General features: G+C 48.7%; 1 protein-coding gene across 1 annotated transcript in view; it reads left to right on the top strand.

Annotated features, from left to right (window-relative positions):
• The first annotated feature begins 161 nt into the window (after window positions 1-161).
• The window catches only part of TMEM259 (transmembrane protein 259), a 35,913-nt gene continuing 20,974 nt past the window's right edge, over window positions 162-15,100 (top strand). The window contains exons 1-2 of the mRNA XM_056845138.1: window positions 162-422; window positions 12,261-12,512. Of these exons, the coding sequence (XP_056701116.1) occupies window positions 198-422; window positions 12,261-12,512 (477 nt within the window). The 5' untranslated portion in view covers window positions 162-197. The remainder of the gene's footprint in view (window positions 423-12,260; window positions 12,513-15,100) is intronic.

Raw genomic sequence — 15,100 nt, 5'->3', positions numbered from 1 at the left:
GCAGTCTTCCCATGAAGGGGTATTTGATTTCTCTCACCCTCATCTCCTTTCCAAGCAGAGTAGCCCCTCTCTCTTCTGAGGCTGATTAAACCCTCATTTTGCCCACATACATGTGAAACAGAACTTTCTCCACGTACATGTGAAACAGAACCGTGTTCCCGGAAGCATTTGCTGTGAGCATCACCGAGAGTCTCAAGATGTCAGAGAATCAACCCAATAACCACCATCATCCGATGAACAATAATGGGGGGGCAGGGGCCCCTGCTGGGAACAACCGGGGGGTCCGTAACCTCAACCAGAATCCGCTGATTAACGTCCGTGATCGCCTCTTCCATGCGTTGTTCTTCAAAATGGCTGTGACCTATGCCCGTCTCTTCCCTCCCTCCTTCCGTCGCATCTTTGAATTCTTCGTCCTTCTCAAGGTAATAGTGGGGTTGGCAGGAGGGACAGATGCTACCTGCTACTTATATTTAAAATGCACTTGTCTTATTAGAATCATAGCGTTGGGAGGAACCACCAGGGTCATCTAGTCCAACTCCCTGCACAATGCAGGAAATTCACAACTACCTCCCCCCCACACCCCCAGTGACCCCTACTCCATGCCCAGAAGATGGCCAAGGTGCCCTCCCTCATGATCTAACAGATCATAGAATCAGCATTGCTGACAGATGGCCCTCTAGCCTCTCCTTAAAAGCCTCCAGGGAAGAAGAGCTCACCACCTCCCGAGGAAGACTGTTCCACTGAGGAACCACTCTGTTAGCAAATTCTAACGTCTAGACAGAAACTTTTTTGATTTAATTCCAACCCGTTGGTTCTGGTCCGAGCTTCTGAGGCAGCAGAAAACAACTTGGCACCCTCTTCTATATGACAGCCCAAGTACTGGAAGATGGCTATCATATCACGTCTCAGTCTTCTCCTCTTCAGGCTAAAACGGAACATGATTTAGAGGATAAAACAGAGGAAGAGCCATGTATGCCATCCTGAGCGCTGGGGGGAGGGGGAAAGAATGAAAATGCCCTCAATAATTAAAAGTGTTGCATTAGCTCCTGGGGGACTGCCTTGTTGTCTTTAGGGTAGTCAGTGGGTCTCAAGCTTTCAAAAGTGAGACCCTCTTCTAATCGTACTCTATTTTTTGAAACCTCTTACAAAGTAACTCCACGCTACTTCCCCCCTCTTCCACACATCTTGCACTGAACTGTTTTAAATTTTATTTTTCATTTTCAGTATTTAGAAATGTATAGCCTTATTGAGCAATAGGATGTACTCCTTGTCCATTTTGTGCCTTATGCGAAGGCAAGACCAGATTGGCCTCCCGTAGCGTCCTCTCCACAGGTTTCTCCTCCCTTCTGGCTTTGTGAAGATCCACATTTTGAAAGCCACTGCTTTAGGGACAAGGAAAGAAGAGGAGAGAGGTCAGGAACGGATGAAATTAGGAAACAGAGGTAGCAAGACCATCTTATGGTTTTGCCGCCACATGATTTGGTGAGGGCTGCCCAAAGATTGCTTTTAAAAATTAGCTAGAAGTGTGTTGATTGAGGAGCAGAGCTCCATTAAAGGCTAATTATCCATAATAACGAAATATCTCTGAAGTTCCAGGTTCAGGTGCAGTCTGATTACCAGTTGCTTTGAGGGAGGGAAGCAGGAAAGGAGGCCTGGTGACATCATTTCCTGTTTGTGGGCCTCTCTGCTGGCAGCTACTTGGAAACAGGAAGTTGGACTTCGCAGACTACAATGGAACCTCCAGGCAGAGAGGCAGTCTTCTTCCACATGCAGGCCAGCCAGCCCGTTACAAACTTGATGCTGGACTAGATGGACCTTTTAGTCTCGGTCTGATAGGGCTTCATGTTACAGATGGCAAAATTACTCTGGAGTAGCTTTGGAGGATTCGATTTTTCCGAAGCAACTCTGGGGAGGAGGAAGTGACTTGATTAGCAAAAAATAGCAGGGTAAGAGAAGTCCCTAATGAGTAGCAAATCAGGAATGCAAGAGGAATGCTAGGGGCAAGTTTGGGAGGGCGTGCAGTCTGAAATGTGGATCTGTAAACACAGTGTCCTAGAAATGTTGTCGGCATTGTGTTTACCAAATGTGCTCAGAGCAAGACGCGTCAACTTCCTGGTCCGTGTGAACAGGGGCTCCGACAGAAGGGAACAAACCACGTCTACCCCGAGGTTTGAGGTCGAAGTGAAAAGTGACGGAGCTTCAAAGCGGGCTTAGAAAAGGAGGCAGATATAACAAATTAGAATGATCAGAGAGTTTATCGAAAAGCATCAGACTTGCAAGCAGGCAGAGCACTCCCCTCTGAAAGCCTCCCAAGTTGGCAGCCATCACCACATCCTGGGGCAAGGAGTTCCACAATTTAACTTTGCAGGGAAATTTAGAACTGGCACTTCTGATTGGTACAAGAGGGACTAGTATTGTGAAAGAGGTTTGATTTGTCCATTCGAATGGGAATGTTGTTCCTGAGTCCCCATTGGATACTCCCAAACTTCCTGCGAGCCTCGGTGCTTTCCTGGATTGGGCAACCTCGGGGGAGGGGTGTGTGTGTCTTAGATTCAATTACGCTGAGTGCCTGGTCCGAGCCCACCTCCATTTTTGCCAAGAGATTATGCAAAATCTGGCAGACAGTTCCGGATCCAGAAGGGGCTGTCTGACCAGGTGCTGACCAAAATGGGTAGTGGCTTGTGCCTGCAGGATGGAGACATTACCAGTCCAGACAGCAGCCTCTTCTGGCTGATCTAATTGGAGCGAAAGGGGGCCTCCTGTGTTTTTTAGCTTTGGCCATTCCATGGCCATCTGTACTACACACACACACACACACACACACACACCTGGCTGCAGACGGGTTTTGGTTGTTCTTAAAGTCTGATTACTGTATTTTTGTGGTGACTGCTAACTTTCCCCCCTGTTCCATTTGTTCTGAGTGCCGTAGCCCTAGGCTTGCTCATGTGAGTCCTCCAGATCCGCTTGCTTTGCAAAGTGCCTAGTCCACAGATCTCATCATGGGTGGGGCTGTGGCTCAGTGGTAGAGCATCTGCTTGGTCTGCAGAAGGTCCCAGGTTCAATCCCCAGCATCTCCAGTTAAAGAGACTAGGCAGGTAGGTGATGGGAAAGACCTATGACCCTGGAGAGCTGCTGCTGGTCAGAGTAGACTACTGATTTTGATGGACCAAGGGTCTGATTCAGTAGAAGGCAGTTTCATGTTGTGTTCATCTGCATTGTGCTATGTAGAGGCTGGACAGATTGCACTGTTGGGCAGACCCCGTATATAACCATTTGCTGTTTTAAAAGACCACAGGGAGAGGCTCTCTTGACTATTCCATCGACTGAAGAAGTTTGTCTGGTGGGTGCATGGAAAGAGGGCCTTTTCAGTGGCAGCCCCTCGATAATGGAACAGCCCCCCCAGGGATGTCCGTCTCGCCCCCTCTCTCTTGACATTTAGGAGGCAGCTGAAGATGATTTTATTCAGGACAAAATGATTTTACAAACTTGCTTGGATAAATGATCAGGGACCGTGATCTATACGGCTGTGTTTAGCTTATTGTAAATAGGATCCTGTTGATGTAATTTCTGTAGAAGAAGAAAAGTTGGTTTTTATATGCTGACTTTCTCTGCCACTTAAGGGAGAATCGGGATGTGACGTCACCCCATGGGTCAGGAATGACCCGGTGCTTGCACAGGGGACCTTTACCTTTTTTTAAAAATTAGGATAATATTTGTGTAATTTCTGTACCACTTCATGTGTCGTGCGAACACATTATGCTGTGCTTCAGTTCTTTCTGGCTGGTTCCAGACTTCTAAAATCCGAACACAGCAGTTATTGAATAGCCCTGTTTTGTCCACCGTACTGACTCACTCTGTGTAATCCGCCTCGAGTCCCTGTGAGAAAGGCGGACTATAAATAATATAAGTAATGAAAGAGCAGCAGGAAAAGAGGAAGACCCAACAAGAGATGGATTGACTCAGTAAAGGAAGCCACAGCCTTCAGTTTGCAAGACCTGAGCAAGGCTGTCAAAGATAGGACATTTTGGAGGACTTTCATTCATAGGGTCGCCATGAGTCGGAAGCGACTTGATGGCACTTAACACACACACACAATGAAAGAGACCCGTGGCGCAGAGTGGTAAGCTGCAGTACTGCAGTCAAAATCTCTGCTCATGACCTGTGTTCGATCCCGACGGAATTCGGTTTCAGGTAGCTGGCTCAAAGTTGACTCAGCCTTCCATCCTTCCCAGGTCGGTAAAATGAGTACCCAGCTTGCTGGGGGTAAAGGGAAGATGACTGGGGAAGGCACTGGCAAACCACCCCGTAAACATAGTCTGCCTAGTAAACGTCGGGATGTGACGTCACCCCATGGGTCCGGAATGACCTGGTGCTTGCACTGGGGACTATCTTCACCCTAAGTAAGTAAATAAATAAAGCTGTGGCTTGGGGGTGGGGGTGAGTGAAACCCTAACTTGCTAAATCAGGACTGACTCTGACGCTTGAAAGTTAGCTCTCGTTCCCAGCAGCAGTTGAAGAACCTCCCGATTGTGTCCTTGCCCAGCCGAAGATTACGAACAGGAAAAGAAATCGCTTCCAGATCTCTCTTCTGCTGTGAGCTCCGTGGGTCAGGGGCAGGCAGGCTGCCTCTGGAAAACCACTGCTGAGAGCCTGCATCAGGAAAGACCAGTGCCCAAGGCAGAGCCAGCGGGCACCCTGCACGGCCCTCCCATTTTCCTGGTCTTCGTGGCCCTCGAGCTGTTGAGTAGTTTTCAGTCACATCAACTCTATAATAATAATGACAAACAATAAACTTTTATTTATATCCCTCTCTCCCTCCGGCAAAGCCTGGCTCACGTCATAATGAAAACGCAGTACAAACACCGTGCAATTAAAAATATATAATGCAATATCATATGATTAATTATACACGCTGAAATTTGCATGAATTAATTATATGCACGGAAATCTGCTACATGGATATTCCAAGTGGCTTGAGGGGTGGACTGAGAGCTTCAGTGGGCAGTGTGAGGCCATTGAGCCGTGACTCGGTCCTCCAACAGCGTGGTGTGAGAGCCAGCGTGGTGTAGTGGTTAAGAGCGGTGGTTTGGAGAAGACTGATCTGGAGAAGCAGGTTGGATTCCCCATTCCTCCACATGAGCAGCAGACTAATCCAGTGAACTGGGTTGGTTTCCCCACTCCTGCACATGAAGCTTACTGGGTGACCTCGGGGTAGTCACAGCTCTCTTAGAGCTCTCTCAGCCTCACCTGCCTCACAGGGTGTCTGTGGTGGGGAGCGGAAGGGAAGGTGATTGAAAGCTGGTTTGATTCTCCCTTAAGTAGTAAAGAAAGTCGGCATATAAAAACCAACTCTTCTTCTTCAACAGTGGTCTTTGGCTAACGTTCCGGCAACTTTGAAGATACGTTGAAAGTTATAATCAATGTTACGCCTGAATGCTCATTTGCATGCTGGCACTCTTTTTTGCCCTGGAACTGGCTAGCATTCTCTCTTTCAGCCTCTCCTCCCCACCCATCATATTTATTAATGTATCATTTATTTGAAATATTAATGCCTTGTTTTTCCCTTGTGGCTGAAGACAGCTTACAGTTTCAAAATTAAACCATACAAAATACAACCCCTCCCCCCCTCAAATGGCTTGGGCTTACACCTGATGGTGGGAGAGAGTCTTTCAGATCGGCAGGTCCCAGGCTGTGAAGGGGTTTAAAGGTCATAACCAGCATGTTGAACTGGGCCGGAAAGACACCGGGCATCTGCTGCAGCTGTTTTAAAAGTTGGGCTGCCGTGTTTTGAACCGGTTGTAGTTCCCAGGGATAATTATTCAGATCTGCCTTGTGGGGCAGTTATAAGAATCAGTAAAATAAGAACCTTAAAAAAGCCCTGCTGGATCAGACCAAGGCCCATCAAATCCAGCCGTCTGTTTGCACAGTGGCCTACCAGGTGCCTCCAGGAAGCCCACAAACAAGACAACTACAGCAGTACCATCCTGCCTGTGTTCCACAGCACCCCATATAATAGGCATGCTCCTCTGATCCTGGAGAGAATAGGTATTTGTGGTGTAGTGGTTAAGAGTGGTGGTTTGGAGCGGTGGACTCTGATCTGGAGAAGCGGGTTTGATTCCCCACCCCTCCACATGAGCGGTGGAGGCTAATCTCGTGAACTGGATTGGTTTCCCCACTCCTACACACGAAGCCAGCTGGGTGACCTTGGGCAAGTTACAGCTCTCTTAGAGTTCTCTCAGCCCCACCTGCCTCACAGGGTGTCTGTTGGGAGGGGGAGGGAAGATGATTGTAAGCCTGTTTGAGTCTTCCTTAAGTGGTAGAGAAAGTCAACATATAAAACCAACTCTTCTACTAGTACCCATTTTGAGTAGTAGCCATGGATAGCCCTCTCCTCCATGAACATGTCCACTCCCCTCTTAAAGCCTTCCGAGTTGGCAGCCATCACCACATCCTGGGGCAGGGAGGTCCACGATTTTAATGCAGCGTGTTAAACTGTTTTCAGACCTTCTGTGCTATAGAAATGCTGTTAATTTGTGTTTATCTACATGATTCATGGTCCGCCTTCCTCACTGAGATTCAAGTCATTTTACACAGTGCAAGATAATTTAAGTCAACAAGAACGGCATGTCCAATAATAGACAATGCAATGGAGGTTTGAATTGCAGAAATTTGATAATAGAGCTGGAGCGAAGCTGAAACAAAGCATAAGTATTTAACACAGCATGTTGAACGTTGCAGGAATTACGTAGCAGGATCGTACTTACAACGGCAGACAGTACGTTCTATGCACAGTAATATTGTCCCCAGTCCCTGTCTCTTTACCAAAGCGTCTTTCCAAATCACTTATTTACAATACAGCCCTATTATCTGTGTTTTAAAAAGCCCTCCTGAATAATTCAGTCCCACATAGTTTGCAGAAAGCCAGGCGAGGCCGTTCCACAAGGCGGGGGCCATGGCAGATAATGCACATATACAGGCAGGGGCTGTGGCTCAGTTTGTAGAGCATCTGCTTAGCATGCAGAAGGTCCCAGGTTCAATCCCCGGAATCTCCAGTTAAGGGACTAGGCAAGTAGGTGATGTGACAGGATTGCCACTTTTGGGAAAGTCGGGAAATGGAAATTGGTCAGGGAAAGTCAGGGGAATTGGTCTGAAGTCAGGGAAAATGTGATTAAAATATATTCAAGCAGTGGATTTTTGACCTGCTGCAAGAGCATGATCTGTTCTTGTGGCAACTGGAATAGAGAAGTAGCAGAATACAAGTAAAACTTAATGATGCCCTTTCCCAGCTCCACCTTTTGCCTCAACTCCACCCCCAGCAACCAGCCTAATGCGTTTGTTGAGCTCTGTCCCTGCATGATTGCCAAGGTCTGCCTGTAGCATTTGCAAAGCAAGGCTAGTTTAAATATTTAGCAAGATACAAACTTTAAACATCTAACTGTTTTCATCCCTACCTGCTAGTACTGCATTTAACTTACATATAAAGATAAGCATGTTTTTGGGTCATTCTTGTGTATGGAATGGACATTTTGTCTCCTGCTAAACCCAGCACAGAGTTGCAAATGAGTTTTGCTGCTGTTGGATTTCACAGACACCTAGCACTTTCTACTCTGCACCATGCAAGATTACTTGTATTCTAATTACTAACTTGATTATTACTGCAATTTCAAAACTATAAGTTTTATTCTGTGGCTTCAGAGAAACCATTTTAGATAGAACGTTTATATAATTTTTAGTGTACCTTTAAAACAATAACAAAAATGTTATGTCATTTGTTGGCATTCAGAGTTTACTTGAGTTGAAGTTTGTATCTTGGTGTAATTTTTGGTGCAATTGCAAAACAGATGTTGCTGCAGTTAATGTTGAAAGAAGCTGATATTAAATCTCTTACATTGACAAATACTTTTGCAGTTGAGACGTGTAGTTGTAGAGTGGAACATTTCATTAAGCCTTGCATTAATGCAACATGACCTTTTCATTTTTTAACTTGTGGTTATATTTGAACAGTGGTCAGGGAAGTTGACATATGTTGGTCAGGGAGTCAGGGAAATGAAAAGTAAAGTTTTAGTGGCAACCCTGTGTGAAAGACCTCTGCCTGAGACCCTAGAGAGCTGTGGAGAGGGGCCTTGGCTCAGTAGTAGAGCATCTGCTTGGCATGCAGAAGGTCCTAGGTTCAATCCCCGGCATCTCCACTTAAAGGGACTAGGCAAGCAGGTGATGTGAAAGACCTCTGCCTGAGACCCTGGAGAGCTGCTACTGGTCTGAATAGACATTACTGACTTTGATGGACCAAGGGTCTGTTTCAGTATAAGGCAGATTCATGTGTTCAATTCTAACTGTATTTTAGGGGAGGGGCTGTGGCTCAGTGGTAGAGCATCTGCTTGGCATGTAGAAGGTCCCAGGTTCAATCCCTGGCCTCTCCAGTTCAAGAGACTAGGCAAGCAGGTGATGTGAAAGACCTCTGCCTGAGACCTTGCTGGTATGAGTAGACAGTACTAACTTTGATGGACCAAGGGTCTGATTCAGTATAAGGCAGATTCATGTGTTCAGTTCTAACTATTTTAGGGGAGGGGCTGTGGCTCAGTGGTAGAGCATCTGCTTGGCATGCAGAAAGTCCCAGGTTCAGTCCCCGGCATCTCCACTTAAAAGGACTAGGCAAGCAGGTGATGTGAAAGACCTCTGGGGGGAAGCCAAAGGGGGCTTTCCCCCATTCTGCCTGGGGTGTGTGTGCCCCCTCGAGTCTCTCTCTCCCTGGTTTGAGGGGGGGCTTCAGTTGTGTGTCCTCAGGTTTTCCCTCATTCATAAGATCGGTTAGGCCTATTTTGATGCTTGCTCAAAACTGGTTTTCAAATGGTGACTTAAAAAATGCATTTGCCTGTTCCCGACTCGAGTCCAATGCAAAAGGGGAAATTCCACCCCCTCCTGCTCATTATGCATAGCTAGCTGCCTCTGTCCCTTTCCATGGTTTGCAAACTCCCAAGTGTCAGGTGTTGCTTTGCATGGTTGTGTTGCTTTGCAGTTGTGTTGCTTTGCAAACTTCTTCGCCCCTGCCCTTGCTCCCCGTAGCTCAGCTGTTTGTCGGGGCTGGGAGCTTTGTGCGTGGGCGGCAAGCTCTGCTCAGAGATGCACATTAAGGGTGGGGGGACCCCTTTGGGGCCCATATCTCAGCCCCCCCTGACCCAATCTTTACAAAACTTGGGGGGGGGTCTTGCAAGAAGGGTCCTTTGAAGCTCCTCTGAAAGTTTGGGACCTTTACCCCCCAAAATGCCTCCCCCCGGAGCTGTGGAAAGGCGCGGTTGTGTTTTCAATGGCTTTATTCGGCCGAATTTTTTCCCCGAACTTTGAATTCGCGCCGAATTGCACAGATCCGAAGCGGGGGAGTTCGGAGTTCGGCATATCCTGAATCCAGACGGGTCGAATTCGGCCGAATCCGAACTATACCAAAAAAATTTTCCCAACATCACTAGATGTGACTAGCCCAAGGTCACTCAGCTGGCTTCTTCTGTAGGAGTGGGGGAAACACATCCAGTTCACCAGATTAGCGTCCGCCGCTCATATGGAGGAGTGGGGAATAAAACCCAATTCTCCAGATCATAGTCCTACGCTCCAAACCACCGCTCTTAACCACTACACCACGCTGGTTAAGAACAGGGGGGAGAGGTTATTGGTGCCCCTGAGTGAGAAAGCCAGTGGTTCAAGTGTTTAAAAAGATCAGACCGCTTCCTGGGGGTTAAACTGGGGTTCCCCTTCTGAATCCAGGGTGATCTGTACCAATGATCTTCCTTCCGCCATGGGTGACTTTTGGCAGAGCCGAAGTTCCACTGTTGGCAGCCAGGTGGCAGTCTAGGCACATTATCCTTAACTGTGGTATCGGATGGGTGTGCTTCCCGCTGTTAGGGTATACGGGAAAGGCTGTCCATTGCGGGGGCGAAGGAGCAAGGGGTCCCGCTGACGGCGGCCCATCGTAGGGTCGGCCGTCTGACCTGTCCAGAAAAAAAAGGATTTGATCGACTGGCTGGTTAGATTATTACAATGGGTAGCCGTGTTTGACGGTCACTAGCAGTAGAAAAGAGCAGAAGTCCAGTAGCACCTTAAAAGACTAACAAAAGTTCTGGCAGGTATTGAGCTTTTGTGAGCTACAGCTGAAGAAGAAGTAGTGAGCTGTAGGTCAGGAAAGCTCATACCCTGCCAAAAATTTTGTTAGTCTTTGAGGTGCTGCTGGTGAGACGATATCGGCTGAGTATATCTGTCAAGCATGAACTTTATTAGAAATAAAAATATATTTATGCTCATTTCAAAAACTAATACAGTGATTTCACAGGTTTTGTAATAACTGCTGCCTTTAAAAATAATATTTGCAATGAAGTTATGTAACTGTGAAACGATGTTAGGCAAAGTGAATGATTCACCGGACTGTTTATTTCCCTTTGGTCTTTCTCCTGGGATGCCAAGATGGGCCTGCCATTACCAAATGCAGAGGGGATACTCCCTGGCTCCTGCTGCAAGCCAGCCAGCCTCCTTTATCACTGGGGACCATGCACCTTCCTCTTTGGAGGGGATTTGCTCTGCTGCCAGGTCTCTCCCTGCCCACTCCAGGGCTGAATAGCAAACAGCTTGACCCTTACATAAGAACGGCTTTGCTGGATCAGACCAAGGCCCATCAAGTCCAGCAGTCCGTTCACACAGTGGCCAACCAGGTGCCTCTAGGAAGCCTATAAACAAGATGACTGCAGCAGCGTTATCCTGCTGGTGTTCCATGGCACCTAATAGAATAGGCGTGCTCTTCTGATACTAGAGAGAATAGGTATGCATCATGACTAGTCTCCATTTTGACTAGTAGCCATGGATAGCCCTCTCCTCCATGAACATATCCACTCCCTTCTTAAAGCCTGTGTGAAGAAATACTTCCTTTTATCTGTTTTGAATCTCTCACCCTACAGCTTCAGCAGATGACCCCGAGTTCTGGTATTGTGAGAACTGGAGGGTAAGAGATTCAAAACAGATAAAAGGAAGTATTTCTTCACACAACACATAGTTGAATTGTGGAACTCCCTGCCCCAGGATGTGTCATGAGTCAGCCTGCAGAGAGTCAGCCTGCAGAGACCTCCTCTGATGAAGAGGAGGTAGAGGCCAGAATAGAGGATCAGCCAAAGTCAGGAGATGACTCACCATGTCTGCAGCCTGCCAACTCAAGGACTCCAGTCGGACCTGACACCTTGCAACATGCAGTGTCTCCAGAGGCCTCGCCAGGGCCACTGGAGCAGAGAAGAAAACAGGTCCGTCTGGCAATGCAGCAGAGACGGCAGAGTGCTAGGCTGAAGGCTTTACAGAGGAACCTCCCCAGTAGCAGTGATGAGGAAGAGCAGGGCTGAAGCACCACCTGTGAACTCAGCCTCATCAGCATCAGCTGGCTGCTACAGCAGCAGGGGAAGGGATTTAAGCCATCAGTTAGGCTTGGCTGTTGTGCAAGCAACTTGTCACCAACCTCCTTGAGTACCTGCCTTGTTTCCCTGCCTTGTTTCCCTGCTATCCATTGGATTCCTGGTATCCTGACTTCTTGGACTGGCTCTGACTAACGCTTTGGACTTCCCTTGCCTGTATTGATATCTCGGACTCTGCCTTCACTGTGAATGACCTTGGACTGTTCTCCAGACTACGCTTACAGCCCTCGCTCCTCGCCTGTACCACGACAGGATGTGGCGATGGCTGCCAACGTGGAAGGCTTGAAGAGGGGAGCGGACATGGTTCATGGAGGAGAGGGCTAGCCATCGCTACTAGTCAAAATGAATGCTAGTCTCGATGCGTTCCTATTCTCTCCAGGATCAGAGGAGCCATGCCTATTATATCAGGTGCTGGCGAACACAGGCAGGACAATGCTGCTGCAGTCGCCTTGTTTGTGGGCTTCCTAGACACTCCTGATTGGCCACTGTGTGAACAGACGGCGGGACTTGATGGGCCTTGGTCTGATTCAGCAGGGCTTTTCTTACCTTATGTTCATTTATCGCCTAGAAAAAGCTTTTCAAAAAAAGCTTCTAAATGGAGAGTGACATACAACATGTGTTTAAATGAATACTTTAAAAAAAAAGCAGGATTGCATGTTGTAAGAAGTCCCTCGTCTGATTGCCTAGAGTTGACCCAGATTCGCCACAGGCAACCAGGAACGTGCCTGACAATTCCCGTGATCAGAGTGCACGGGGAGCAGGAAGAGGAGGAACTGCAGCCGACTGATCTAACCCCCCCGCCCCGTGTCTCTTGTTCCCCAGGCCCTGTTTGTGCTCTTCATCCTGGCGTACATCCACATCGCCTTCTCTCGCTCGCCGATCAACTGCTTGGAGCACGTCCGGGACAAGTGGCCGCGGGACGGCATCCTGAGGGTGGAGATCCAGCGCAACTCGACCCGGGCCCCCATCTTCCTCCAGTTCTGCGAGAACGAGAAATTCCCAGGCATGATGGTAGACGAGGAAGAGGAGGAGGAGGAGATGACAGTGGAGATGTTCGAGAACAGCTCCGTCAGGGTAGGCGAGGCGTTGCGGTCCACCCCCTTGCCGCGCCGGCTTCCTGCTGGTGGCGGCAGCCCTGCTGCACCTTGGGTGCTGCAGCTCGTTAAGAAAGATAAGCTTCACAGGCTAAGAGAGCCAGCGTGGCGTAGTGGTTAAGAGCAGAGGACTCTGATCTGTAGAATCGGGTTCGATTCCCCACTCCTCCACATGCGCGATGGACTCTAATCTGGAGAACCGGGTTTGATTCCCCACTCCTCCACATGAGCTGCGGACTCTAATCTGGAGAACCAGGTTCGATTCCCCACTCCTCCACATAAAGCCTGCTGGGCGACCTTGGGCTAGTCACAGTTCTCTCCGAAATCTCTCAGCCCCACCTACCTCACTAGGTGTCTGTTGCGGGGAGGGGAAAGGAAGGCGATCGTAAGCCGCTTTGAGACTCCTTAAAGGGAGAGAAAATCGGGGTGTAAAAACCAGCTCTTCTTCAAACCATCTTGAGCACTAGAAATTCTGGTTGCTGAGGAGGCATCCGGAATCCTCTAAATTAATTCCCCAATGCGTGCTTGAGAACCCAGCCTCTGAGCCGCACAACTGACGTTCAGGTCAAAGATTGTGAGAGCTTTCCAAGAGGCTTATTGGAGAGAGGAGTCCACGGTGGTGGGCGTTGCCCCAAATCCTTCTCCCCCTTCGTGGTAAGTGATGGAGGCAGTGGCCCAAAATTGAGGAGGCACTCAAAACCATATAGAAACATAAATCTGGAAGGGACCTCAAGGATCATCTAGTCCAATCCCTTGCACAACACAGGAAATTCATAACTGCCTCCCCCCCTCCCCTAATGATCCTTGCTCTATGCCCAGAGGAAGGCAGAAAACCTCCAGGATCCCTGGCCAATCTGGTCCGGAAGAAAATTCCTTCCAGACCCCAAAGTGGTGATTGACTTTACAATGGGCATGTAAGAAAGGGCTGCAAGAGCCGTGCACTGACTCATTCCTTCCTGCCCCCTCCCATGATCTGCCTAAGTTCACAGAATCAGCATTGCTGACAGATGGCCATCTAGCCTCTTCTTTAAAACCTCTAGGGAAGGAGAGTCACCACCTCCCGAGGAAGCCTGTTCCACCGAGGAACCGCTCTTAACTGAATGTTTAGCCGAAAGCCCTTTTAATTTAATTTCAACCCGTTGGACGGGGCATGGCAGAACACCTCAGCCTCTTTCTCCAGTTACAGCTGGCATCTTTACTGGGGCAGGTGGAACCCTGTTCATACCTGCTGACATCTATCCCACACCTGACCTGGTGGCTGTAATACCCCCAACCCAGGCCGTCTGCAGGGTATCCCCAAAGCGCAGTGGAGAACAGGCCAACTGCTCCCTCCGAGATACTGGAAATGCAAAGAACTTGGCACACTCTATCACAGACAGAATCCCTCGTTCAAGATCCTTGGTACATACACCAAGCCTTGCTGTTTCAGCCACGACCTATTATGTCTTCCTTTTGCCTCCGGCTTGGGGGTTTGAAGGCAATAGCGCATGTCATCCTTCAAGGGGCCGGGTAAGGCTCTGGAGTTGCTCGCTGCTCACTCCTGCTCCGAGGCCCAGCCTGCCCCGTTGTGCTTCTTCCTTAAATCTTTGCGTTCCTCCAAGTGGGCTGTCGTGGCTCAGCCGTCGCTTGTCCCTGAAGGTTGCTGCCTTTTCAGCTCATAGAATCATAGAGTTGGAAGGGACCACCAGGGTCGTCTAGTCCAACCCCCTGCACAATGCAGGAATTTCACAACTACCTCCCCACACACACACCCAGCGACCCCTACTCCACGCCCAGAAGATGCCCAAGATGCCCTCCCTCTCGAGATCTGCCTAAGTTCACAGAATGACCATTGCTGACAGATGGCCATCTAGCCTCTTCTTTAAAACCTCCAGGGAAGGAGAGCTTACCACCTCCCGAGGAAGCCTGTTCCACTAAGGAACCGCTCTAACTGTCAGGAAGTTCTTCCTAATGTCTAGATGGAAACTCTGTTGATTTAATTTCAACCCGTTGGTTCTGGTCCGACCTTCTGGGGCAACAGAAAACAACTCGGCGCCCTTCTCTATATGACAGCCCTTCAAGTACTTGAAGATGGTTATCATATCCCCTCTCAGTCTTCTCCTCTTCTGGTTAAACATACCCAGCTCCTTCAACCTTTCCTCGTAGGACTTGGTCTCCAGACCCCTCGCCATCTTTGTTGCCCTCCTCTGGACACGTTCCAGCTTGTCTACATCTTTCTTAAATTGCGGTGCCCAAAACTAAACACAACACTCTAGGTGAGGTCTAACCAGAGCAGAGTAAAGCGATACCATCACTTCACGTGATCTGGCTCATCGGCTTCTTCATTCGATTCAAGAGGTGCTCTGAGCATGGCTTAGTGAGTTCCAGATGCCAGAGGAACGACTGGATTAAGGTTTCCCCTTGAGCAATGATGCTGGCACCTGTTGCTCTTCTGAGCGCTGTTCCCGGTGTGGGACCCAACCCATGCTTCAGGGAAGAGGGCAAGGCCATTGCCCGGTGGGGCTTTTGATCGGCAGGTGGTTTGCCTCTTGAAAGAGCCACCGGTACAGGAACTGGAGGATGGGCAGG

Source organism: Euleptes europaea, chromosome 2, assembly GCF_029931775.1.
Source record: "Euleptes europaea isolate rEulEur1 chromosome 2, rEulEur1.hap1, whole genome shotgun sequence".
In the NCBI taxonomy this organism is placed as follows: domain Eukaryota; kingdom Metazoa; phylum Chordata; class Lepidosauria; order Squamata; family Sphaerodactylidae; genus Euleptes; species Euleptes europaea.
Note: the sequence above shows the minus strand (reverse complement) of the source record. Positions and strands in the feature narration are given on the sequence as shown.